Genomic DNA, 27,850 nt, shown 5'->3' with positions numbered 1-27,850 from the left:
TGGTAATCTTCTCTGTATTGTTTCAATTTTAGTATATGTGTTGCTGAAGTGAACACTTATTTTTATTCAATAGACTCTTCCTAGCCACTGTACAGGCCCAGAATATCTGATGTGGAATTCACCAGAACCATAGGTATTCTTTTAAAAAATCCCTCAATACATCAGCCAATTTATAAAAAGAATTCAAAGAAACATAGAGTTGCAGATTGATGTAATTTAGTCTCTTCTCCTCCTTGTTAGAATTCCGGTTTTTCTGTCTCCCAATAGCTGGGGTTGGAAGATGGGTTCTCACCCTGACACCGCAGAGCTCTCTCTCATCTATAGAACAAGAGTACAGCTGCCACCATTATCTCCTGACTGCAGCTCCTCCGAATGTGAGCTCCATATCCATTCCAGTCAAAGGCAGAGAAGTCCCCACACTGACAGGGCTTGCCCTGTGGGAAGAACCCTCCTCCACTGATGCAGTGCTGGGAAACAGAAAGAAGAGACACTGTGAGGGATCTGATTTGCTGCTGACACCAGTGAGCCCAAGACTGGTATCTAACTCCAGACCTCAAGTGATCCACCTGTCTCGGCTTCTCAAAGTGCTAGGATTACAGGCATGAGCTACTGCACCTGGCTATACATGTATTTTAAAGAAGTAATGCATGCAGGGACATATGCAAACATGCACTAATGTACAGTCTAAGGAGCACAGAGCCAGTGGAGAAGGTTATCAAGGAAAAGGGGATAAAGACACCTACTCTAGTCCACCCCCAGTGCCCACGTGGTCAGCATCCTCTGAATTCTAATCTGCGAGTCCCTCCATGAGAGAATAGCCGTCTCATCTCAGCTAGAAAATGAAAAAACTGAAAGCTGAGGCAGTGAAGTGAAGATGGAACTGTGAGTTCAGACTGTCAGTTGGGGAGGGAAGGGGGCCCTAAGTGAATGCCCTTGTTCTTGATGGCTCTGACACTTTCTTCCTCCAGCCCCTAGGCACAGGATGTCCCTCAAATACAATCTCCCACCACTACAGCTATGGTGCTGTCTTCTACAATAAAAATATAAAGCTTCTAAAAGTTAAGATTAATATTGGAGAATATTTTCATGACCTCAGTGTAAGGAGGTTCATCTTAAAGAAAACATGAAAAGTACTAACCATAAATGAAAATTTTGATAAACTGAATTCCATTAAAATAAATTATACTCAGCCAGGTGTGGTGGCTCCCACCTGTAATCCCAGTACTTTGGGAGGCCAAGGCAGGTGGATCACCTGAGGTTGGAAGTTTGAAACCAGACTGACCAACATGGAGAAACCTGTCTCTACTAAAAATACAAAAAAAAATTAGCCAGTCATGGTGCTGCATGCCTACAATCCCAGCTACTCAGGAGGCTGAGGCAGGAGAAACACTTGAACCCAGGAGGCAGAGTTGTGGTGAGCAGAGATTGCGCCATTGCACTCCAGCCCAGGCAACAAGAGTGAAACTCTGTCTCAAAAAAATAAATAAAATAAATAAGATTTTAAAAATAAATAAATTATACTCAACTTCTGGCATCTACTACTCCAAACTTTGTATCACTTCATTTTTATTAAAAATATGGACTCTGCAAAGAAAAAAAAAAGAAATTAAAAAAATTATATTTGTAAGACATCATCAAGAGAGTAAGGAGAGTAAAGAGAATAATGAGAGTAAGCAAGCCACCACAGAGACACAGAATGATACGCCCCACACAGGGGCACACACGTGCACACCCATGCACACACGTGGGCCATTGATCTCCCAAAATCTCACAAGCTCAGTGTTACAGCCAGTAACTCTTATCCCAGCACAAAGGGCTTTGGCTGCTCTCTCATTATTAAACACCCAGAACTGGATGAATCCTGCAACAAATTCCCCTGAAAAAGAAGAGGTGAAGAAGGAGCCAAGCATTCACAGGAGGAACTAGAAGCAGCATCCCATTGGCCAGTCCAGGAATTCCCTAAGCCAAAAGCTGAGGCTACAGCCAAACACCCCAGGCTGTAGGGGTGCAGCCCAGCACCTCTATGGCCCATGGCTTGTGCATGTCAGTCCTAAACTTGTCCCCAAGGGAACTTCTTTTCATCTGGGGCAAGAGGACAAAGGCTGGGTCTCACAAAAGGGCCCTTGTCTGCCTACAGCTTATAGGAGAAGACAGACTCCACAGAAAGATTACTAAAAAGATCTGAGAAGGCCCAGCAGGAATAAGCAATGATCAGATGTGGCTTCCTGTTGCTGTTTACACACTTCTCATCCAATTACCATGGGTTAGTTTCCCTGGCCATCACCTGCTTTCATTGAAATATCAAAGGCAAACAGTGATGTCTTTGATTTTTTTCATCCACAACTTAACTTCTATGGTCTTATTATACTGAAAACTGTCTTTTTTAAGATAATTAATAGTTATCCTTCATAACAAAAGTAAATCTCTCTCATCACTCTGCTAGTGGTTCTTTCCTGTGAACTCAGTGTGCACCTTATCTTTTTTGTTTTTTTTTTGGTTTTTGGTTTTTGTTTTTTGTTTTTTGTTTTGAGATTGGGTTTCACTCTTGTTGCACAGGCTGGAGTGCCGTGGTGTAATCTCAGCTCACCGCAACCTCCTCCTCCCAGGTTCAAGCGATTCTCCTGCCTCAGCCACCCGAGGAGCTGGGATTACAGGCATGCACCACCATGCCCAGCTAATGTTTTGTATGCACCTTTTCTTAACTAGTATAAGAGGCCACACAGGTGGTGATGAAGAAGCTGGGATTACCAGGTGGGTGATGAAGAAGTCCTGTGAAATGGGGATAATAGCAATTCTAACTTCATAGTTTTCTCATGATAATTAAATGACACAAAATCATGTTAAGTTCCAAGACAAGAGTCTGGTGCATTTTAAGTGCTCAGTAAATACTAGTAATTATGAATTGTTCTTATTTGCCACCATTCTCCAAGAGTGCAAGAAAATATTTATGTGAAGGGGTGGCCTGCCCCTCCACACCTGTGGGTGCTTCTCGTTAGGTGGAACGAGAGACTTGAGAAAAGAAATAATACACAGAGACAAAGTATAGAGAAAGAAAAGCGGGGCCCAGGGGACCGGTGCGCAGCTTACAGAGGACCCACACCGGCACCGGTCTCTGAGTTCCCTCAGTACTTATTGCCAAAAGATAAGGGAGTAAATCAGCAGTAAGACATACAGATACACGGAGATGTTCCATTTACCCAGGGACGGGCAGGAGACAGATGTTTTTCTTTTACTGAGATTTAAGAGAATGGTACTGACCTTCAACCACAAGCAGGCTTTAAGCATTTGCCTAACAAAGCACATTCCTTACAGCCCAAAATCCTTTTAACTTTAATTAACACAGCGATGTCTCTAGCAAGGACAAGATTGGGGGTAGAGTCACAGATTAACAGCATCTCAAATACAGAGGCAAATGGAGTCTCTTAAATTTACTTCTTTCTATATAAACACAGTAACAGGCTGACCTCTCTTTTCCCCACATTTATGACCAGATTTAGGGAGCAAATACTCACGTTGACCATATGGTGAGTAACAAGATGCAGTCTTCTTAGCATCACCAAAGTCATAGACCACAGTATGGCTGGGCCATTGTCATTCCAACATTTCCCTCATCCGTATTTCACTGGGTATTTCTGCGGAGACCCAGAAGAGAGGTTTTGTGAGGACAGTAGAGATGTTGCCACAGTGCAGGGAGAGGAGGAGTTTCAAGTTAACTGTCATTAACCAAAACCAATCATAATAATAGTGATTCCTTTTCCCCATAGCTGTGTCTCCCCAACAGCCCCAAACCTCTTGTCTCTGTCTCTTTCTCCCTATGCTCTCCTGCCCCACAGGCCTCTTCATTGCCTGGCTTAGAGTTTCTAAGAGGCCAGACATGAGTTCACAGTGAACCAAAGGAAGGAGAAACAGCCAAATACTCGGTAGTGATGTGGAACCACAGGACAGAGCTGCCCCCTACCCTAGACACTTGGCTCTCTGTTCACCAAAGAAAGTGCCCCCCAGCGAGCAGCCCCATGTACCTGGTAGAGGCCAAACAGATGATGTCCCAGTCTCTGGAAAAAGCCAGTGTTGGTGCGGTATCTCAGCAGGGCGCTGTTTCTCCAATGCTGCATGGGGGACTTGTTGGGCACATGCCAGATGCTCAAGTCCTTGGCCTGGATGTTGTAGTAGCGGGGGTTCTGGAAAACAACAGACACTGAGCCTGATTGGGCCAGGAGGCAGAAGGTCCACACATGCAGCCTCAAGTGGGCTGAGAGCTCTGGGATCCAGTAAGCAGATGGTTAGCCACGCTCAGATACCCTACTCCCAGCAGATGATCCCATCACCACTCAGGGCCCTAGCAGCCTTGTTGGGAGGAAGTTGTGATTCAAGGCATGTATTTCTCTCTTATTCTCCAGCCCTTCCCCACATCCCCACCTTCCACCCCTCCCTACTGCAGGCTTGTGGCCAGCCACACTCCACTCCTCACCCTCACCCTCACCCTAGTGGGTAGGAAGTGGCACCAACCTTGTAGTCATCGCTCGTGGCCGCCTCTGCAGACCCAAAGGTGTTGTAGTTGGCCCAGTTGCCGTCCCCCTCTGGGTAGTCTGCTTTGCTGCCCTGCTGACTGGACCAGCAATCACCCACCGTGCACTTCCCATGCATGTCATTCTCATGCACGCTGGCCACCAGGGTCCAGCCACCACCCCCAGAGGTCTTGTCACAGAAGGTCTGGTAGACAACACCGTTCTTGGTGCAGAGAAAATACAGGTCATCTGTAGAGAGAACCAGCCCAGAGCCTCCCTGTCTGAGAGCTCAGGGTTCATCTCAGCCCTGTGAACAGAAAAGCCCTAGGAAGTCAAAAGTACACTCAGAAGACTGCAACACATACTTGCTGGAAGATGATACTCCGCGAGTCTTGTGTTCTGGTCACCTATGAGCAGAGGCACTGACTGCCTTGGCTTCATACTATCTTTTCAAAGAGTTGTAGAGCAAATAGCCTTAGAAGAGACAGAGATGGTATCTCCCTCTCGACAGTGCCACCCTGTGGCCAGGAGAGGCCAGAAATCAGCACAGAGACACATCTGAGTCTATAGCAGGATGGGGCCTCTGTACAGCTCAGAGCAAAGGTTGTGCCCATTTCATAAGATTCAGCTTCCCTAAGCTCAGAGTTCCCCTTCTGTTCCCAAGCTTGCAGGAGACTGGCTCCACTGTGGCATCCCGGTGACCTTGCACATTTGCACATAGGCCACATAGGGACAGCTGATCTAAGCCTTGGCAGAAAGCCTGTGGTCTTCCTTAAACATGGAAAGATGGGAAGCTTGTGAGGACCTGCAATGAGGTCACTTCTCACCCCGCTCCCTATCTTTCGTGGAGGCTGTCATGAGACAGCTGTCATGAGACAGCTGTCATGACTGTGTCATCACCTCCTGGGTTCTGAAGAGGTATGAGGTTTTTTGCTTCACTTGCCCCCACCCCATAGGGTACACAGGCCATGAAATGGCTATGGCAGCATGGACTGGCTCCTCAGCCACTGCCCATGTTGCGTTGTCACCCGCCCTCTTTTCTGTGCCGTCTTGTGGGACAAGGGGTGGGAAAAGCTGACACTTTTGCCAATCTTGAACTTGCTATCTATGTGAGTAATAAACTCTGGCTCTAAAAAGGGCTCGTTGTTTCCTTGCTAGCCACATTTGTCAGCCAGCTTGACAAACCCACTACTTGGGCAGATGTCACCTGGCCCAGTACCAGAAAATGCTGATGCTCTGGCTGCTGCTATTTCTGTGATTAATAAAGTTCTTTGTCTCTGGCTCGGGAGTTTCAGGTTTTCTGCCAGCATCTATAAACCCCGGGCAAGTAGGGGCAAATCAGACTCATCACAGTTCTTGCCACCACTGTAAGCATAACCAGGAACACTGCATTCTCCCTGTGTTCAGAAGACTTTGTGACTAGAATGGGACACAGAAGCCTCAAAATTCCCACTAGAAACCTTGCGTAGGAGCTGGGGGCAGAATAGTCTCCACGTAGATATGTCCTTCCTGATTTCCATGACTGAGCTAAAAAGTGGCTTTAAAGAGAGAATGGTGAGTTGGTTCATTACTCACCACCTGCACTATGGCAGCATTCCTTGACTTCTTTGCAGCTTCTAGTCAGGGAAGAAAAGGAGGAGGCACAGGTTTGGAACTCCCTCAAGAGCATCTCAAGAGAAGAGGCCGCTGTTGGAAGATGTGAGAATGATTCTCATTAAAAGTCTGACCACTGAGGCCATCTTTCCTGGCCAACCTCTGCCCCTGCATCACTCTGCTCTGAAGTCCCAGGAGGTCAGGGATTCTCTATGCTAAGACGGTCTGATCCAACAGCTGGTATAGGTTAAACACTTGGAATCTTCCACTCAACTAACTTTAATTAAATACCTACTGTGTGAACTACCTAGATGCCGGACAAAGACAATTTGACACATTTCTTCAAGAGACTACATTCTACAGGGAAGGAGCACATGGAAAGGGACCCAACTGAGATGGGAGGGCAAACCCACCTACGGGGGTGAGGCCTGGGAACTTGCTGGGGAAGGGACCAGCTGTAACTCAGAGTAGGCTGATTTTGATGGAAGAACGGGAGCTGGCTACAGGACAGGAAGAAAAGAGGAGAGTACACCCAGGAAGAGAAGAAAGCACATGAGATGGCCTGAAGCAATAGCAGAGCCCAGCCCAGCCCAGCCTGCTGGAAACTATAGGTCAGTCTCTTACTGCGGCTGGAACATATGTTGTAATACAAAGAGGTTTGGAAACCAAAGCTGAAAAATTAACAGAGGCCAGTGGAGGAAGGGCTGTGTATATTAGTCTAAAAGCCTAAAAATTATTCCAAAAGCCTGGCAGAGGCCGGGCACGGTGGCTCAAGCCTGTAATCCCAGCACTTTGGGAGGCCGAGACGGGCGGATCACGAGGTCAGGAGATCGAGACCATCCTGGCTAACACGGTGAAACCCCGTCTCTACTAAAAAATACAGAAACTAGCCGGGCGAGGTGGCGGGCGCCTGTAGTCCCAGCTACTCGGGAGGATGAGGCAGGAGAATGGCATAAACCCAGTGTTTGGATGAATAGAGGCAAGATGGTGCACTTCCGGGTTCTTCATCCCCCCAACTTTTCCCGCGTGTGCGAAAATGCAGCCGGCGACCCGGGAAGGTGCAGACCAACTGGGCATGTGCCAGGTGACGTCAATCCAAAGAGACCAAGATTTACCTGGTCGCACCTGTGGAATGCCCCTTGACACGCCCGTGCCCCGCCTATTGCCCTCCCACTCCTAGAAAAGCCACTCCGGAGGGACGCCACGTGCGGCCTTCCTCAGTCCTTCACTCCTGTCGGGATGTCAGGACTCCAGGAACGCCGTCCGAGAGCCCCACGGGGGGACTCTGTTGGCCTTCTTTGCCGGAGGCCGACAGACCTCTTCCCCACACATTAGGTGACCAAAATAAACTTGCAGTTTTGCTCCTACACTTGCCTAGTCGCTGGTTCTTTTGTGCCCGCTCTGGTGGTCTTAGAAAAACAAGTCAGTTGGTGCCGAAACCCGGGAGGAGACCCCTCCTCAGGGCCCCCAGGGTCTGGGGAGCCTCCTCCTCCTCCTCGTTCCACACCGCAGACGGACCAGGACCTGAGACCCGCTTCCCTCACTCTCATGGCCTCTCTGGGGTAAGTGCCCTTGTCTCCTCTTTACCTCCCTCGGCCAAAATCCCGTGCAGGTCTGAGGTCCATTTGGAGCCACCAAGTGGCTCGGGAGACCCGTTCAGGATGGAGACGTCTGCCTGAAGGTAATCTCCACTTTGGCTCCATGAGCCTCCAGTCTGTCTCTGATGGTTCCAAAGGACGCTTTGAAGCCAGGCAGGGATCCATTTCCATTTCCATTGTGTCCATTGTGTAAGTAAAGAGGAAACAAACGGGAAACCCCAGTCCAAATTTCCAAAGACCACCGGCCTCTCTGGGGTAAGTGCCCTTGTCTCCTCTTCACCTCCCTCGGCCAGAAATCCTGTGCAGGTCCGAGGTCCATTTGGAGCCACCAAGTGGCTCGGGAGACCCGTTCAGGACGGAGACGTCCGCCTGAAGGTAATCTCCACTTTGGCTCCATGAGCCTCCAGTCTGTCTCTGCTGGTTCCAAAGGACGCTTTGAAGCCAGGCAGGGATCCATTTCCATTTCCATTGTGTCCATTGTGTTGGTAAAGAAGAAACAAACGGGAAACCCCCAGTCCAAATTTCCAAAGAGCACCCCCTTAGGGTGCCTCCTAGCCAATTTAAAAACCTTACAGCTTGAACAAGACCTTAGGAGGAAGCGGTTAATTTTCCTTTCCACTGTGGCGTGATCGACCTCAGCAATTTCTGCCAGTGGCTAGGCAAGTGGTCCGAAATTAATTACGTACAAGGCTTTTGGGCCTTAAGCTCTCGTCCCTATACTCCTCCTTCTCTCCCCACTCTCTCCACCCCCTCCCTTCCTGCCCAGACTCCTCCTCCTCCCCCCATCCAGACTCCTCCTTCCTCCTCCTTATCTACTAGTAATCCACTCGGTCCCGTGCCTCTTTTGGGGCCCCCAACTGGCTGTCTTGAGTCCCCTATCTCTGCCCACACCCTCCTACAGTGTTAGCACCTTTGCGAGAGGTGGCTGGGGCGGAGGGGGTAGTCAGAGTACATGTCCCTTTTTCATTGGCCGATCTTTCCAAAATTGAGAAGCGTTTAGGTGATTTCTCAGCGAATCCTACCATATACATAAAGGAATTTAGATACCTTTGTCAGGCCTATGACTTAACTTGGCATGACCTCCAGGTTATCCTAACCTCTACCCTAAACTGACTGAGGTTCTAACCCAGTATACCCGGTTAGATCCGGCCTCCCCCACAGGGGCCACCATTTTGGCATCTTATTTCATTTCTCAATCAGCTCCTGACATTCGTAAAAAACTTCAAAAGGTAGAGGATGGTCCTCAGACACCAATACAAGACCTGGTTAAATTAGCCTTTAAGGTCTATAACTCCAGAGAGGAGATGGCTGAGGCAGTGCGACAGGCATGCCTCAAACAGAAGGCCCAGCTCCTAGCAGTGGCTTTACAGCCCAGTCGTAACCCCAGGCCAGAGAGCACACACTCCGCAGACTCCAAGGCTACGAAAGGAGCCTGCTATAAGTACGGCAAGGCAGGACACTATGCCAACAGGTGTCCGCAAGGTCCCCGAGCCCCAACGCAGCCTTGCTATAAGTGCAAGGCATCAGGACATTGGGCCAGTGAATGTCCTAACCCTCGTCCACCAGCAGCCCCCTGCCCTGCTTGCCGGCAGGGAGGACACTGGAAGTCTGATTGCCCCACCCTGAGAACAGGTGCTGCGTCTCCACGTGACCCCCTTTCCCAGGATCCTGGGAGCTCCTTCCAGCTCCTACATCTGGACGACAACTACAACTGAAGGTGCCGAGACTCAGGGACCCCCATCACCCTCGCCGAGCCGCGGGTAACTCTCCTGGTAGCGGGTAAGACAATTTTTAAATCAACAGCGAGGCTACCTATTCTGTTTTGCCGTCCTTCTCTGGACCTAGCCTTCCACCCAATATCTCTGTAGTAGGAGTAAGCGGAAAGCCATCCACTCCACAAAAACTCCACTCCTTAATTGCTGCCTGACCAACAACTACTCTGCGCACTCGTTCCTCATTCCCAGCTAAAAAGGGCCCCTATGGAAAGCAATCGGCCGGGCGCGGTGGCTCAAGCCTGTAATCCCAGCACTTTGGGAGGCCGAGACGGGCGGATCACGAGGTCAGGAGATCGAGACCATCCTGGCTAACACGGTGAAACCCCGTCTCTACTAAAAATACAAAAACTAGCCGGGTGAGGTGGCGGGCGCCTGTAGTCCCAGCTACTCGGGAGGCTGAGGCAGGAGAATGGCGTAAACCCGGGAGGCGGAGCTTGCAGTGAGCTGAGATCCGGCCACTGCAGTCCAGTCCCGGCGACAGAGCGAGACTCCGCCTCAAAAAAAAAAAAAAAAAAAAGGAAAGCAATCGGTGGAAATCAGTTTGGCTTTCCCCCACTCGCCGCAAACTTACTAAATTTTCTTAACTATCACATACTCCTCAACCTTGCTGGGACCTTCCTTCTCAGTTTTGCCCCTATTCCAACAAATGCTTCCATTCCTCATTCCTATACTAATACTGTGCCTTATTTTATTTTTCATCTGTGCGTCCAAATGCCAACCATGGGCCCCGACCTTAATGACGCCCCTTAGCAGCAGGAAGTAGCCAGACAGACCACGGCGCCCCTTATCACTATTACCAATAAAAGGTTGGAATGTTTGGATGAACGGAGGCAAGATGGTGCACTTCCGGGTTCTTCATCCCCCCAGCTTTTCCCGCATGCACGAAAATGCAGCCGGCGACCCGGGAAGGTGAAGACCAACTAGGCATGCGCCAGGTGATGTCAATCCGAAGAGACCAAGATTTACCTGGTCGCACCTGTGGAACGCCCCCCGACACGCCCATGCCCCGCCTATTGCCCTCCCACTCCTAGAAAAGCCACTCCGGAGGGACGCCACGTGCGGCCTTCCTCAGTCCTTTACTCCTGTCAGGATGTCAGGACTCCAGGAACTCCGTCCGAGAGCCCCACCGGGGGACTCTGTTGGCCTTCTTTGCCGGAGGCTGACAGACCTCTTCCCCACACCTTAGGTGACCAAAATAAACTTGCAGTTTTGCTCCTACACTTGCCTAGTCGCTGGTTCTTTTGTGCCCGCTCTGGTGGTCTTAGAAAAACAAATCACCTGGGAGGCGGAGCTTGCAGTGAGCTGAGATCCGGCCACTGCACTCCAGCCTGGGCGACAGAGCGAAACTCCGTCTCAAAACAAAAAAAAAAAAGCCTGGCAGAGTAGGAAAAAGTGTAAAATTACAGGACTCAGGCCAGGCACAGTGGCTCATGCCTGTAATCGCAGCACTTTGGGAGGCCAAGGAGGGCGAATCACAAGATCAGGAGTTCAAGACCAGCCTGGCCAATATGGTGAAACCCTGTCTCTACTAAAAATACAAAAATTAGCTGGGTGTGGTGGTGCACACCTGTAATCCCAGCTACTGGGGAGGCTGAGACAGGAGAATCGCTTGAACCCAGGAGGCGGAGGTTGCAGTGAGCCAATATTGCGCTGCTGCACTCCAGCCTGGGTGACAGAGCAAGACTCCATCTCAAAAAAAAAAAATTACAGGACTCAAGTTAAAACCCAGACAACCCCTGATGACAGTGCCTCCTTGAGCAGACACTTAACATCTCTGATCCTTTTTCTTCACTTTTAAGATGTCATTAATAACTTCTTTATACTCACGGAGATCAAATGAGATGCATATGTAAATGATGGATTGAAATAAACAATAAACTCAGTATCAATGAAAAAATATCACTAGTGTGCCTATTGGAAGAATAGAATTGTGAGGATGGCAACCCAGAGGAGGGTGTACCCTGGGCACAGCACTGATCACCCAGCTCCCTCTGGAGATCCCAAGGCCAAGGCCACAAGAGCAGCCGAGCAGGGACACAGTTTACTCTCTCACCTCATGAACCCCTCACAGTCACAGAAGCAGAGAATCAAGCCCCAGGACACACCCAAGCTAACATCCTGACTGCTTCAGACCAGACCCCAGGAGAGGCCAGAAATCAGCACCCAGTCCACACCTCAAGTTGGCTGCCTATCCTGGGTTCCGTGCCTCTCCAGGACTTCCCCCGGCCCTTGACTTCAGAGCCCTGCCCAGCTCTACCCCCTCCAGGGCCCTGCAAAGCAGAGGGGAGCCCAGGGAACTGCAGCTCCTACTGTCAGGAGTGATTTACCTGCACTGCACCTGCTGGTGGCCACAGAGAAGAATAACAGGAAGCAGAGTCTGGTCATTGTCCTGTAAGGAAAAACAAGATGCACAAGGTCACTGGTTGGCCCCTCCTTTGTCATCCTCTCATTCTTACTCCCTGACATTTCTGAGTCAGGAAACCTCACATGGAAAATGATGGGCTTATGAGCATTCTAGAACCTCCTGGAATATCCCCCATGGCTGTCCAGCACTACAAATACCCCAGAGGCCACGGGCTCGTTTCCCTGAAACTCTCAGTCTCTAAAACTGAGACCAGACCTGAGCTGGCATCATTGCTCCCACATACATGGATCAAAAACACTTTTCTCACCAGCATAGACAGCTCCCTCCTTCCTTCCTCACAGATGCCAGGAGCTGAAAGTTCCCTTCTGGTGGACACTCAGAGCTCCCCTGCAGAGGATCCTGATGTGGGGTGAAGTGCTGGTCCCTTTATGTGGAGAGCTGTGGAGAGTCCAAAAGCCTGGCAGACTGGCACCCAAGCCCTGCCCAGCCCAGCCCTGATCAGCCTAGACTGCCGGCCCCTCCCTCTGATTCCCTTCCCTCTGAGGGTACCTGAGCCTGGGCCCCTGGAAATGAGAAAGGATGTGTGACTGGCTGGAGGAGCAGGGAGCTGTGTTCCTGGCCACACAGGTAACTGTCACCATCTGAGGAGGGGCGTCCTGCTTTGCCAGGGCAGGCCATACAATGTAGCAGTATCTAATCAGATTTGTGGATAGGTCACAATCCTCCCCTGAGTTCTCCCTCTCCCACCTCCCCCAGATGCCCTGGCTCCCTAGACACAGCTCTGTCAAGAAATCATCCTTTTAGACTGAGGTGACACTTCATGAAAAATAAATTAATTAAGAATAATAATTGGCTGGGCGCAGTGGCTCACGCCTATAATCATAGCACTTTGGAAGGCTGAGGTGGGCAGGTTACCTGAGGTCAGGAGTTCAAGAGCAGCCAACATGATGCAACCCCGTCTTTACTAAAAATACAAAAATTTAGCCAGGTGCATGCTGTAATCCCAGCTACTCTGGAGGCTGAAACAGGAGAACTGCTTGAACCTGGAAGGCGGAGGTTGCAGTGAGCCAAGATCACGCCACTGCACTCCAGCCTAGGCAACAGAGCAACACTTCGTCTCAAAAATAATAATAATAATAATAAGTAAATAAATAAATAGAGGAAAAGAAGACATCATCCTTCCAATCTTTCCTCCAATTTCTCTATGAAGCCTTCCCTGACACCTCCACCCCCAGACAAAGCTGATGGCTCCCTCCTTTGTCCCATTACTATACATTGTCCAAACACTAATTATTGCATGTATCCTGCTGTAATTTTATTGTTTTATTAACTCTGTTTTGAAACAATTTAAAATTTATTAAATGTTGCAAAAATAACAATGGTATAAAACCACACATATGCCCTTCACCTAGATTCAACTATTGTTAATATTTCACCCCATTTGCTTTATCATTCATGTTCTCTCTCTCTCTCTCTCTCTCTCTGTATATATATATATAAAAATACACCCACACACACACAAAATTTTTTCAGAACCATTTCAGGGTAAGTTACATACATCATGGGCCTTTATTTTTAAATAAGTGTGTATGGGTTTTTTTTTGTTTTGTTTTGTTTCATTTTTTGAGATGGAGTCTCGCTCTGTCACCCAGGCTGGAGTGCAATGGCATGGTCTCAGCTCACTGCAACCTCTGCCTCCTGGGTTCAAGTGATTCTCCTGCCTCAGCCTCCCGAGTAACTGTGATTACAGGCACCTGCCACTGCGCCCGGCTAATTTTTGTATTTTTAGTAGAGACAGGGTTTTGCCATCTTGGCTAGGCTGGTCTTGAACTCAAGACCTCGTGATCCACCCGCCTCAGCCTCCCAAGTGCTGGGATTACAGGTGTGAGCCACCGTGCCCAGCTAAGTATGTGTTTTCTAATAATAGGAATATGTCATGTATACCCACAGTACAATTATCAACATCATATTATTAAAAACTCTTTTTTTGGACTGGAAGGGGTGGTGCATGCCTGTAATCCCAGCACTTTGGGAGGCCAAGGCGGGTGGATCATCTGAGGTCGAAAGTTTGAGACCAGCCTGACCAACATAGAGAAACCCCATCTCTACTGAAAATACAAAATTAGTTGGGCATGGTGGCGCATGCCTATAATCCCAGCTACTCAGGAAGGCTGAGGCAGGAGAATTGCCTGAATCCAGGAGCCAGAGGTTGCAGTGAGCCAAGCTCATACCATTGCACTCCAGTCTGCACCACAAGGGTGAAATTCCATCTCAAAAAAAAAAAAAATCTCTTTTCTGTAGAAACGAGGTCTCCCCCTGTTGCCCAGGCTACTCCTGAACTCCTGACCTCAAAGGATCCTCCTGCCTCAGCCTGCCCAAGTGCTGGGATTATGGGTGTGAACCACTGAGCCAGACTGTTGACTCTTTTTAATGTAACTGATACTTCCCTAGGGTACATCAACCCAGGGGTCATGGTGAGTTAGCATTAATGAGACAGAAATTTCTCTGGCTTTCATGCCCTCCCATTTTAAGGAGACTTCTGGTCCCCTTTAAGTCCATAATCGCAAGGGGTGTCTTGTGTGTGCTAACAAACATTTCTGCATTCCACATATACTCCCAGCCTACCCTGACTCCTTTCAGTGCTACCTACTGCTAAGACCACAGCTGACCACCAACCGTATGATTTGGCATCCCTGTTCCTCTGATGCTGAACCTGGTGTTGGGACAAGTTGCTGGTGTTTAAGGCACTGTTTCCGCTCACTTCCAGGCCTCCAGCACATCTTCTTGCTATTCAAGGCATGAAAAGTATTTTTCAGTGTCTCTTGCAGTCTCTCTCTCTTGGACTCAGACAGGAATCTAAGGAGATGAGGATAGAGGACAAACCTGGAAGATAGCATACTACTCTGACTGACCTTTGTCTCTGAATGCTAAGATACTATTATTGGAAAGATTTTGTAAGCTCCTTCTCATGAAACTTTTGAATTTTTTTATTTGAGTACTTATATAGGTATTTGCTTAATACCTGTCTTGTGGGGAAAAGAAAGAAAGATCAGACTGTTACTGTGTCTATACAGAAAGAAGTAGACATAAGAGACTCCATTTTGTTCTGTATTTGAGATGCTGTTAATCTGTGCCCCTACCCCTAACCTTGTCCTTGCAAGAGACATGTGCTGTGGTGACTCAAGGTTTAAAGGATTTTGGGCTGTGCAGGGTGTTCTTTGTTAAGTGCCTGAAGGCAGCTTGCTAGTTAAAAGTCATCATCATTCTCTTAATCTCAAGTACCCAGGGATACTCACACTGCCAAAGGTCGCAGGGACCTCTGCCTAGGAAAGCTAGGTATTGTCCAAGGTTTCTCCCCATGTGATAGTCTGAAATATGGTTTCGTGGGAAGGGAAAGACCTGATCGTCCCCCAGCCTGACTGACACCCGTGAAGGGTATGTGCTGAGGAGGACTAGTACAAGAGGAAAGAAGGCCTCTTGGCGGTTGTTGGCAGTTGAGATAGAGAAAAGCATCTGTCTCCTGCCTGTCCCTGGGCAATGGAACATCTCAATATAAAACCTGATTGTATGTTCTGTTTACTGAGAAAGGAGAAAACCACCTTAGGGCGAAAGGCGGGACTTGCTAGGGCAATGCTGCTCTTTATGCACTAAAAAGGTTTATGGAGGTGTTTACATGTGCATATCAAGGCACAGCACTTTTCCTTAAACTTATTCATGTCACAGAGATCTTTATTCATATGTCTTACTGCTGACTTTCTCCCTACAATGATCCTATTATCCTGCCACTTCCTTTTCTTTAAGATGGTAAAGATAATTATCAATGAATACTAAGGGAAATCAGAGACCGGTGCTGGCGTGGGTCCTCTGTATGCTGAGCACCGGTCCCCTGGGCCCGCTTTTTCTTTCTCTATACTTTGTCTCTGTGTCTCATTTCTTTTCTCAAGTCTCTCGTTTCACCTACAGAGAAACACCCACAGGTGTGGAGGGGTAGGCCACCCCTTCACTGTCTCCTTCTTTATAAAGACAGAGTCTATGTCTGTGGTTGTCCACCAGATGTCCAGGCCTATGCACAATTTCTGGCACACAGTGGGCCTTCAATATGCATTAGTTGAATGAAAGAAATTGACTCCAGATGGTACTAAAAAACACACATGAACACTTCCTCCAATCCAAAAAAATTTCTAGGAATGAAAATGGCTATGCCATCTTTCCACCATCAAATATTCAATAAAAGTTAGAATGCATGCAACAGCTTGGTGTTTACCAATGCTTCAGAGGAAAAAAGGAAGAGATGTGGTATCCTGTTTGGGAAGGAACAACAGGGCAAAGGAAACCAGAGAAAAACAATGGCAGCCCCAATCAGATAGATGATAAGAAGTAGATGAGAGCCCAGGAACTGGCTGAAATGCAGAAGCACACAGGAGAAAAATAGGTCTCCTTGGTACTCTTCAGTTGAATTGGGTAATTTTCTACAGTAGATTTTACCCGCAGTGCCAGATCTACTGGGAATGGCAATGAAAACATAGCTGGAAGAAAGGGGACCTGAGGCTTACACTACATATTCATAAATGTTTATTATCCACTTAGTACCTTTCTTTGTAAATTCTGGATTTTTTTTTTTTTTTTAGACAAAGTCTCACTCTGTTGCCCAAGCTCAAATGCAGTGGCATGATCTTGACTCACTGCAACCTCCACCTCTGGGTTCAAATGATTCTCCTGCCTCAGCCTCCTGAGTATCTAGGACTACAGGCATGTACCACCATGCCCAGCTAATTTTTGTATTTTTAGTAGAGACAGGGTTTCACTATGTTGGCCAGGCTGGTCTTGAACTCCTGACCTCATGATCTGCCTGCTTCAGCGTCCCAAAAAAACAAAAAAAAATTAAAATGCTTTGACTGTGCCAGGCACGGTGGCTCACGCCTGTAATCCCAACACTTTGGAAGGCCGAGGCAGGTGGATCACGAGGTCAGGAGTTCAAGACCAACCTGGCCAAGATGGTGAAACCCCGTCTTTATTAAAAATACAAAAAAATCAGCCAGGAGTGCTGGCAGGCCTCTGTAATCTCAGGTACTCAGGAGGCTGAGGCAGAGAATTGCTTGAACCTGGGAGGTGGAGGTTGCAGTGAGCCGAGATCCTTCTCAAAAGAAAAAAAAAGTTTTGACTGGACTTCAAAAATTGTTTCAAAACTTTGTTGCAATTTTTAAAATATTTCTCAAAATTAAAATGTTTGGAAGGCTGTCCAAACAATGTAAACAAATTCAACTGAAACATGCATTTAACTTTTATAACTTATATTTATGGCTCAACAACAAAAAAGCAAACAACCCAATTAAAAATTTGGGCAAAGTAGGACTTATAGTATGATGTTGAAAAAAAAAATGGACAAAGGACTTGGATAGAGTTTTCTTCAAAGAAGATATACAAATGGCCAACAAGCACATGAAAAGATATTCAACACCACTCATCATTAGGGAAATGCAAATCAAAACTACAGTGAAACACCAGTTCACAATCTTTAGGATGGTTATTACCACAGGGAAGGAAGGAGGTGAGCAGAAAACAAGAAATGTTGGTATGAATGGGCTGGGCACGATGGCTTATGCCTGTAATCCCAGCACTTTAGCAGGACGAAGTGGGTGAATCACTTGAGCTCAGGAGATCGAGACGAGCCTGGACAACATGGTGAAACCACGTCTCTACTAAAAAAGTACAAAAATGTGCTGGGCATGGTGGTGTGCACCTGTAATCTCAGCTACTTGGGAGGCTGAGGCAGAAGAATTGCTTGAACCCAGGAGGCAGAGGTTGCAGTGAGCCAAGATCGCATCATTGCACTCTAGCCTGGGCGACAAATGCAAAACTTGATCTCAAAAAAAAAAAGAAAGAAAGAAAAAAAAGAAATGTTGATATGAAGGTAGAGAAATTGGAAACCTTATGAATTGCTAGTGGGAATGTAAAATGGTGCAACCTCTGCAGAAAACAATATGGCAGGTCCTCAAAAAAGTAAACAGAATTTGGTTGGGCACAATGGCCCATGCCCATAATCCCAGCTCTTTGGGAGGCCAATGCAAGAGAATCGTTTGAGGTCAGGAGTTGGAGTCCAGCCTGGGAAATGTAGCGAGACCCCTATTACTATTTTAAAACATTTTTTTAAGAAAAAAATTAGCCAGGTGTGGTGGCACATGCCTATAGTCCCACCTACTCAGGAGCCTGAGGGTGGAAGGATCACCTGAGCCCAGGAACTCAAGGTTACAGTGAGCTCTGATGGTGCCACTGCACTCCAGGTTGGGCACAGAACAAAACCCTGTCCCGAAAATAAAAACAATAATAATAAACAGAATTACCACATGATCCAGCAATCCTACTTCTGGGTATATACTAAAAGAATTGAAAGCAAGGGCTTTCAATTTTACAGATATTTGTACACCCATGTTCATAGCAGCATTTTCCACAATAGCCAAAAAGTGTAAACAACCCAAATGTTCAACAACAGATTAATGGATAAACAAAACATGGTATTAGGAGTCTCTCTGAACATATTCTGGTTTTGGAGTCTGCTCAATTCACAAATTGCAGAAAATAAAAATAAATATAAACATAAATATGTATTTTTTAAAGAGTTGGGGTTTCACCATGTTGCCCAGGCCGGCCTTAAACTCCTGAGCTCAAGCAATCTGCCAGCCTTGGGCTCCCAAAGTGCTGGGATTACAGGCGTATGCCAATATGCCCAACCAAAAACAAATTTTTTAAAATGTGGCATGTACAGTCAATGAAGGAAGGAAATTCTGACAGATGGTACACCATGAATGAACCTTGAAGATTATGCTAAGTGAAATAAGTCAGAAACAAAAAGATAAATATTGAATGATTCCACTTATAGGAGGTGCCTATAAAAGTCAAATACACAAAGACAGAAAGTAGAATAGTGATTACCAGTGGCTGGAATTGGGAGGCAGGAATGGGGAGGTGTTGTGTTTTTCTTCAATTTCAATGGCTTTAGAGGTACAAGTGGTTTTTCATTACATGGATGAATTGTACAGTGGTCAAGTCTGGGATTTTAATGTACCCATCACCTGAGTAGTGTACATTGTACCCAATAGGTGGTTTTTCATCCCTCACCCCCCTCTCACTCTCTACCCTTCTGAGTCTCCAACGTCCATTATACCCGCCTGTATGCCTTTGTGTACCAATGGCTTGGCTCCCACTCATAAGTGAGAACATGCACTATTTGGTTTTTGATTCCTGAGTTATGTCACTTAGAATAATGGCATCTAGTCCCCTCCAAGTTGCTGCAAAAGACATTGTTTTATTCTATTTTATGGCTGAGTACTATTCCACAGTGTATGTGTATATATGTTATATACATATGCCATATTTTCTTTCTTTTTTTTTTTTTTTTCTTGAGACAGAGTTTTGCTCTTGTCACCCAGGCTGGAGTGCAATTGCATGATCTTGGCTCACTCCAACCTCTGCCTCCCAGATTCAAGCGATTCTCCTGCCTCAGCCTCCTGAGCAGCTGGGACTACAGGCGCCCATGACCACACCTGGCTAATTTTTGTATTTTTGTTAGAGACAGGGTTTCACCATGTTGGCCAGGCTGGTCTCGAACTTGTGACCTCAGGTGATCCACCCACCTCAGTCTCCCCAAGTGCTGGGATTACAGCCGTGAGCCACTGTGCCCGGCTCATATACCATATTTTCTTTATCCATTCATCAGTTGACAGGCACTTAGGTTAATTCCATGTCTTTGCAATTGTGAATTGTGCAATAAGCATACACGTGCAAGTGTCTTTTTGATAGAATGACTTCTTTTCCTTTGGGTAGATACCTAGTAGTGGGACTGTTGGAGAAATAGGAAGTTATTGATTAATGGGTATAGTATGATTGGAGATAAAATATACCCAGTTTTTCAAAAAATAGGTATAGTATGAGATGATGAAAATCTCTGGAGATAAATACAGGTAATCATTGCTCAAAATGTAAATGTACTTAAGGCCATAGAACTCTATACTTTTTTTTTTTTTTTTTTTGAGACGGAGTCTCGCTGTGTCGCCCAGGCTGGAGTGCAGTGGCGCGATCTCGGCTCACTGCCAGCTCTGCCTCCCGGGTTCCCGCCATTCTCCTGCCTCAGCCTCCGAGTAGCTGGGACTACAGGTGCCCGCCACTGCGCCCGGCTAGTTTTCTGTATTTTTTAGTAGAGACGGGGTTTCACCGTGTTAGCCAGGAGGGTCTCGATCTCCTGACCTCGTGATCCGCCCGCCTCGGCCTCCCAAAGTGCTGGGATTACAGGCTTGAGCCACCGCGCCCAGCCACTTTTTTTTTTTTTTTTTTTGAGACAGAGTCTCAGTCTGTCACCCAGGTTGGAGTGCACTGGTGTGATCTTGGCTCACTGCAACCTCTGCCTCCCAGATTTAAGCGATAGAACTCTACACTTAAGGCACTTAAGACAGTAGCTGATGTCTGTAATCCCAGTACTTTGGGAGGCTGAGGGAGGTGGATCACTGGAAGCCAGGAGTTCAAGACCAGCCTGGCCAACATGGCAAGATCCCTGTCTGTACTAAAAATACAAAATTAGCCAGGCGTGGTGGTGCATGCCTGTAATCCCAGCTACTTGGAAGGCTGAGGCACGAGAATTGCTTGAACCTGGGAGGCAGAGTTTGCACCACACTGAGATCATGCCACTGCACTCCAGTCTGGGTGACAGGGTGAGATTCCATCTCCAAAATAAAAAAGAATAGTACTGACCACCAGTTCAAGTTATGAGTTGGAAGGCTCAGGTTCAAATCCTGTTGGTTCTGCTTCCTACATATCACTTAAAGTCTTAAACCTTCCCCTCTTGGCTGGGTTCGGTGGCTCCCGCCTGTAATCCCAGCTCTTTGGGAGGCCGAGGTGGGCGGACCACTTGAGGTCAAGAGACTGAGACCATCCTGGCCAACATGGTGAAACCCTGTCTCTATTAAAAATACAAAAAGTTGGCCGGGCGCGGTGGCTCAAGCCTGTAATCCCAGCACTTTGGGAGGCCGAGACAGGCGGATCATGAGGCCATCCTGGCTAACAGGGTGAAACCCCGTCTCTACTAAAAATACAAAAACTAGCCGGGCGAGGTGGCGGGCGCCTGTAGTCCCAGCTACTCAGGAGGCTGAGGCAGGAGAATGGTGTAAACCCGGGAGGCGGAGCTTGCAGTGAGCTGAGATCTGGCCACTGCACTCCAGTCCGGGCAACAGAGCGAGACTCCACCTCAAAAAAAAAAAAAATACAAAAAGTTAGCTGGGCATGGTGGTGCGTGCCTATAGTCCCAGCTACTGGACTAGCTAGTTTGAATAATTTCATCAGGCTCTGGGGCACAGGGGCTGTCCCTCATTGTCAGGTATCTGGCACTGGATTAGGGCAGATGTGTAGCAAGGCAGAATATGAGCCTAGCAGAGGAGGTGGTTGTATGGGCTCTGGATTGGTCATTTTGCATATGAAAGGCATGCTCACAGGCAAGTTGTTTGCTATCTCTAAGAATCAGCCAAACTTAGGAGAGATAGTCTGTCCAGGGTCAGCAAGGTTTAAGGTGAAGATGTCAAAGTATCAGAAAATAAAAGGAGTGGCTAATACAGCCTTACCCCCATAGACTGAGATAAGTACACCTTAAATACATTTATATCACCAGATTTATTAAACTCCATTGTAATAATTGTTTTGTTGGTCTTTTGCCTGTTGGACTTAATTCTGCTGGATAGGGCTTTTGTTTCCTTCATCTTTGTGCTCTCAGCTCAGAGTACAGTGCCTAGTCCAGAGCTTCTGAGCTCATGTATCATAGCACCCTGGTATGGCATAAACAGGTTACAGGTGTCCCAGGAAATGTCGATGATTGTAAATTTTTTATAGTGATACAGAATCTAAAATTGTGTTTTCATAGGCATTTAGATTTTTACTCCAGTTAAAATTATATTTAAACATTATTTGTGTGACTCCCTCTGTATACTTCTTAAATTCAGTTCTTATTATCTTGGCAAAAGACTTTGGGCATAACACCCACCATCAAAGAGTGTTCTCTATGGGCTACACCAAAGAGCATGTCCCCTGGAAATAGCAGGCAAAGAGTATCCTTCTGTGTGTCCCATGATGCAAAATTTGGGAGCTCTAGTCTAGCAGGATTAAAACAAGGGATGTTAATTAAATCAAATAAGATTGCATAAATGAATTGATGAATGTAATCAAAGTACGTTTTGCCTCTTAGACACTGCAGAACACTAGCCTCTCCAACCCTTGACTTTCAAGCTACAAAGAGAAAATAATACTTGTAAGGGTAAACTGAGGCTGGAGCCAAACCAGGGACGAAGACATATGTAAGTCTGAAGGTGTGTTCAAAGAGGAAGGGAAGCCTCGAACAAAGGGCCTGCTCGAACAAAGGGCCTGCTACGCCGAGTGGCACCACCATATGGGGTCTAGATCCCTGCCTAACATTCTGACCTCTTTCTAATAAGAAAAAAGGGGCAACGTGTTCATCTGGCTGCTTCCTGTTGTTATGGGTCATCGTAGGGTTTTTTGGAGGTCAGAACTTGGGTGTAGGGGTGGAGTAGCATCTGATTGAAAGTGATCCAGAAGACTTCTTTTATGCAGTTCTGGATGAAGCAGAGGATACAGGGAGCTATGAGCAGTAAGATGCCAATGATTAGTAAGGGGCTTAGGAAGGGTAGGACCCAGCCGGCCATGGACGACTGCCACCACCCGAGTGGGGACTCTAATCCTGAAGGTTTTTTGTGGAGTCCTTCTCAGACTTTTTCTAGAGTGAGGAGGTTGGTTTCTACTAGTCCTGACTCATTGATGTAGTAGCAGCATTCTTCATTAAGGAACATACAGGTCCCGCCTTTGTCAGCCACAAGGAGGTCAAGTGCTCTGTGATTCTGGGCTGCCACCTGGGCCACTGAGGTGATCTGTCATTGGAGGGAAGCCAGGGATTCTGCCGAAGCTTCGATTGCTACCTGTAATCAGGCAGAAAGGTCTTTAGACGATCGGACAGAATGAGTTAAGGCTCCAGTTCCAAGGCCAGAGGCCATGAGGGATGCGGCTAAAGAGACTCCAATCATTAGCGGAAGGAATACTGCTCTTGCCTGGTGGAGGCGGGCAAGGAGCAGAAGAGAGGATAGCTCAGCTTCACTGTACAGGGTGAGGCTGGGGACTAGGGAGATGGGAACGCATAGGGTAGTGTTGGAAGCCTTGAGAGTTTTTGACAGGGTGGAGTTGCACCAAAAATACCCGCCTGGGGCGGGGGGGCAGTGAGATTTGGAGGCGCTGATCCTGTCCGATTGCACCAGCAAGCATTAGGGGTGGAGTAGCAAAAGGGGAGTTGTTGTCTAAGTGGGTCTTGGAACAAAGGAACTTCCCCCAGGGTTTGGCCGGGATGGGGAAAGGAGGGGGTTAGGTTAGAGGAGTTAAAAGGGCTAGGTAAAGGTACCGCAACCAGTGGGGGCTTATTTAATGCTGCATACAAGAAACAACAGGAGATGTTGTGCACTCCGACCATATGTACTACCTGGGCCCCTTCTCTGACTAGGATTAGCCAAGAAAACGGGTTACTGCTGCCCTGAGGCTTGTTGTCTGAGTTGGCTGTGTTGTCTGGGTTGGCTAGAGCTGAGATGACTTTTTCTTGTTTGATGTCAGAGGCCATGCTGACGAGGCTGCTTGTGACCCTGATGTAGGCTCTATAAATCTTGAGTCAGGCTACGGGATAAGATTCGTAGCCATGGTGGTAAAGGCTAGCCTCTATACCTGATGTCCACCGAGGGTCCCACGAGTTAGGAATGGTAAGGAAGAATGTAGGCACTTCTCCTCATCCGTATGATCTGACTAACTTAACTGTTGATGCCGGTTGCTGCCACTTGGTGTATGATATGTCAAAGTAAGTAAAATGAATGTTACAATAATGATATGGACACCCGCCGTTGGTTTCTACCCAGTAATTGAGACAGTCGTATTCTACCCGATCATAGAGAAAGGATATGACCGGGTTCCACCAGTCGGGGCAACTGTTAAAGGCAGAGAAGTTAAAGGTAACCTGACTCTGGCACCCTTGGGGCCGGCAGTCAACTGTGGCTAAGATGTGGGAACTTATGTGATTGTTTTGGGTCCAGGTCTCTGACAGATAGAATCTCCAGTGGAATGGGTTGATGGGGGGAGTTTGGATAGGAGTCTTACCTAGGCTCAGGAGTACTGGATAGCTGAGGAAGGTTAGGCAGAGGGTCGTTACCGGCATGCATAAGTTGTAGTTTAGTAGGGGCAACAGCCTGAGCAATCCACCTGGAATCATGCTGGGTGGGTGCTTTTTTCAGCTGGGACAGATGATACCAGCAGGGAAGGCTGAGGAGCTTGGCAGCAGTGGGTGTGGTAAGGATTACGGTATATGGTCCTTCCCACCGGGGAGATAAGGCTCGGGGATGCAGCTGCTTGACCAGTACCAGGACTCCTGATGCTACAATGGTGGGATTTTTAGGGTTTGGGGAAGCGGGTGTGGGGAGACAGCAGTCTGTGTGTTTTCTTAGAAGCTTGCCTAGGAGGGTTAAGTAAGGGAGGTAGGCGCCTAAGGGAGGGGAGAGGGCTGGTAGCTCCTGGAAGAGGAACAGGCATCCATACAGTAGCTCAAAAGGGCTGAGCCCTGTGGGGGCCCGAGGAGCTGCCCTGAGATGAGAAAGAGCCAAGGGAAGGAGAGTTATCCACAAGAGGTGGGTTTCTAGAGTGAGCTTGGTTAGATGCAGTTTAAGGAGGCCATTTGCGGGTTCTACCTTGCCAGATGACTGCGGATAGTAGGGAATGTGGAGCTTCCAGGTAATCTGGAGTGCGGCTGCCACCTGCTGGGTGAGTTTGGAAATGAAAGCCGGACCATTGTCTGATTGGATGGTTCAGGGGAGACCGAACCTGGGGATGATGTGCTCTAGGAGAATAGTTGCCATGACTTCTGCAGTCTCTCGAGTGGTGGGAAAAGCCTCAATCCATCCTGAGAAGGTGTCAACTAAGGTCAACAGGTAGCGAAATTTTTTATGTCAGGGCATGTGAGTAAAATCAAGTTGCCAATCTCCTCCTGGCTGGTGGCCTCTAAGCTGATGAGTAGGCCCTGGGTGTCTGAGCCTACCTTGGGGGTTAGTGGCCGAACAGGTGACACATTGTTGATGTACTTTCTTAATTTGGGCCTGTAGTTAGGGAGGGTGAAAGATGGGTTCTAGGAAGTTATACATAGCCTTGGGTCCTATGTGGAGAGAGCGGTGTATGTCAGTCAGTATACGTACTGCCTGAGTCTGAGGGAGCACTATTCGGCTGTCAATGAACACCCACCCATCCTTGTTCCGGGTAACACTGGGGTGGGCCATCAGGGTTTGAAGTTCTTAAGAAGAGTAGTCGGGGGAATATGCGGGGGAAAGAAAGAGTAAAGGCGCTCAGGGAGAGGAGGAAGTAAGGGCAGTGGCCCGTGTGGTGGAGTCAGCTAGGCTGTTACCTTGTGACACAGGGTCCTTAGAATACTGGTGACTTTTGCAGTGGATGATGGTTACCTCTTTGGGGGCCTGGAGAGCATCAAGCAACCTCTTTATATGTGGTCCATTGACTACTGGCATCCCTTTGGTGGTAAGAAACCCACGCTCTTGCCAGAGAGTGGAGTGAGTATGTGCAATAAGGTAAGCATATTTAGAGTCTGTATAGATATTAACCCTCTGCCCTTCAGAGAGAAATAAGGCACAAGTAAGGGCAGTGAGTTCAGCCTTCTGGGAGGTGGTGCCTAAAGGCAAGGTCCTGATTTCAATCATTTGGGTTGCTGTTACGACAGCATATGCCGCCTGTCTGTGGCCATCGAGGGTTAGGACAGAGCTCCCATCTACAAACAGGGTATGGTCTGGGTGTTCTAATGGCTGTTCGGAAAGACCGAGGCAGGCGGGTGGCAAGGTGGTGAGAACTTCCAGGCAGGAATGTGCAGGGACAGAATTGTATCCTGGAGTGGGCAAGAGGGTAGCAGGATTTAGAGGGGGTGAGGTGGTGAGAGTGATGTGAGGATTTTCAATGAATAGCAGGTGGAACTGTTGAAGCCAGGACGAGGTGAGATGGCTGAGACACTTGTGTGTGATGAGATCTGACAGTCAGTGAGAAGAGTAGACTGTGAGAGGATGTCCTAGGGTAAGCTTGAGGGCCTCTCGGGTAAGTTCTGTGGCAGCTGCCAGGGCTCACAGACAAGGTTGCCAGCCCTGGACTGTGGGATCTAACTGCTTGGAAGATAGGCCACAGCCTGGTATGTGGATCCACCCGGCTGGGCTAGGAGGCCGGTGGCTACCTTCTGGCGCTCCTCGGTGAATAGATGAAAGGGCCGAAGGGGGTTGGGGAGAGAGAGAGCAGGGGCAGAAAGGAGACAGTCCTGAGGCTTCTTGAAAGAGTTGGCAACCAAGGAGGGGTCGGACAGCGGTCCGATGGTTGTCTCCTTGGCAGCCTGGTAGAGGGGCTTGGCTAAGACCCTGAAGTTGGGAATCCAATGCCTGAAATACCCTACCAGTCCTAGGAAGGACAAGATCTCTTCCGCATCCTGAGGAGGCTGGAGAGTTTTGATGAGGCTTATTCTATCTGCCGTGAGGCTTTTTGTAGTGGGTGTGAAGAGTATGCCTAGGTAGGTGACAGAAGGGGTGCAAAGTTGAGCCTTAGCCAGGGTAACCCAATAACCTTGGTCGCCTAGAAAATTTAAAAGTGTAGCAGTGTCTGCAAGGGAGCACCCCCAGGAAGGACTACATGGTAATAGATCATCTACGTATTGCAGAAGGGTGCTATGGGTTAGGAGGCAGAGGAGGATGTCCCATGCCAATGCCTGTCCGAAAAAATGGGGGCTATCTCAGAACCCTTGAGGCAAGACAGTCTGGGTCAGATGGGAAGAAACATGAGTGTCCGGGTCTTCCCATGTGAAGGCAAACAGAAAGTGGCAGTCTGGGTGTAGAAGGATGGTAAAGAAGGCATCTTTCAGGTCAAGGACAGTGAAATGAGTGGTGTCAGGGGGAACGTGCGAGAGGAGTGTATATGGATTAGGAACAACTGGAAAGGTAGGGATTACTGCCTCATTGATGAGGCGTAGGTCCTGCACGAGGCGATAGGCCCCAGAGCTTTTCCATACAGGCAGGATAGGAGTATTGCATGGTGAGTTGGCAGGAACTAGAATGTGCTGTTGGAGCAGGCGTGTAATGATAGGTTTTAATCCCTGTCGATGTTCAAGGGAGATAGGGAACTGGGGTCCAGAGGGAAACTTGGAAGGGTCTTTTAGCTGGATGTGGACCGGAGTATGGTGCTGGGCAATGATTGGGGTGGAGGTGTCCCACACTTTAGAGTTAATGGTGACTGGAAACGGGAGTGTGGGGTCAGCCTGGCAAGGTTTGTCAGGTGAGAGGAGGGGGAAGAGGAATGCGAGGTGTGAGGAGGGGTTGGGTCGGAAGTGAACTGAGGCCCCTAGCTTGGAGAGGAGGTCTCATCCTAACAAGAGGAATGGGCACGAAGGAATTATAAGAAATGAGTGCAAGAAGAGGGAGCCATCCAGGCAGCAAGACAGAGGAGGAGTCTGGCGGTAGGTGGAGGGAGTGCCGTCAATTCCCATGACTGTGACAGTGGAGGGGTGGCTGGGGCCACTGAAGGAAGGCAAAACACAGTAGGTAGCCTCCGTGTCCATAAGGAAGGATATGGACTTACCCGCTACCTGGAGCATAACCCTGGGCTCAGCAAGAGTGAGAGGGGACCCTGAGCCTGGGCCTCTTCAATCTTCGTCAGTGTCGAGGAGCTGGAAGGTGCCTCCAATACCTGGAGGAAGGTTGTCACGTGGAGGCGCAGCGACTATCCTTAGGTTGGGGCAGTCTGACCTCCAGTGGCCCATCTGCCGACAGTTCAGACAGGGGCAAGTTGGCTCCTTTGGGTTAGGGCACTGCCTGGCCCAGTGGCCATCGTTGCCGCACTTGAAGCAGGAACCAGATGGCGCTCGGGGAGTACCTCCTTTCTGGGAGCTTCTGGAGCCGGCCGGCCTCA

At 48.1% G+C, this 27,850-nt stretch overlaps 1 protein-coding gene across 1 annotated transcript; it reads right to left on the bottom strand.

Moving 5' to 3' along the window:
* On the bottom strand, positions 1–27,694 carry ITLN2 (intelectin 2). The gene is given in 11 exon segments (XM_033195791.1): positions 1–467; positions 1,773–1,876; positions 3,513–3,575; positions 3,578–3,632; positions 4,020–4,178; positions 4,507–4,754; positions 6,081–6,191; positions 11,799–11,860; positions 12,144–12,274; positions 14,487–14,623; positions 27,521–27,694. Coding segments are annotated over 8 exon segments (951 nt in total). The 5' UTR covers positions 11,857–11,860; positions 12,144–12,274; positions 14,487–14,623; positions 27,521–27,694; the 3' UTR covers positions 1–314.
* Between the last annotated feature and the right edge of the window lie 156 nt (positions 27,695–27,850).

Source organism: Trachypithecus francoisi, unplaced genomic scaffold, assembly GCF_009764315.1.
Source record: "Trachypithecus francoisi isolate TF-2019V2 unplaced genomic scaffold, Tfra_2.0 Lachesis_group5, whole genome shotgun sequence".
Taxonomy (NCBI): domain Eukaryota; kingdom Metazoa; phylum Chordata; class Mammalia; order Primates; family Cercopithecidae; genus Trachypithecus; species Trachypithecus francoisi.
The sequence above is the reverse complement of the archived record's forward strand: the minus strand, read 5'-3'. Positions and strand labels throughout refer to the sequence as shown.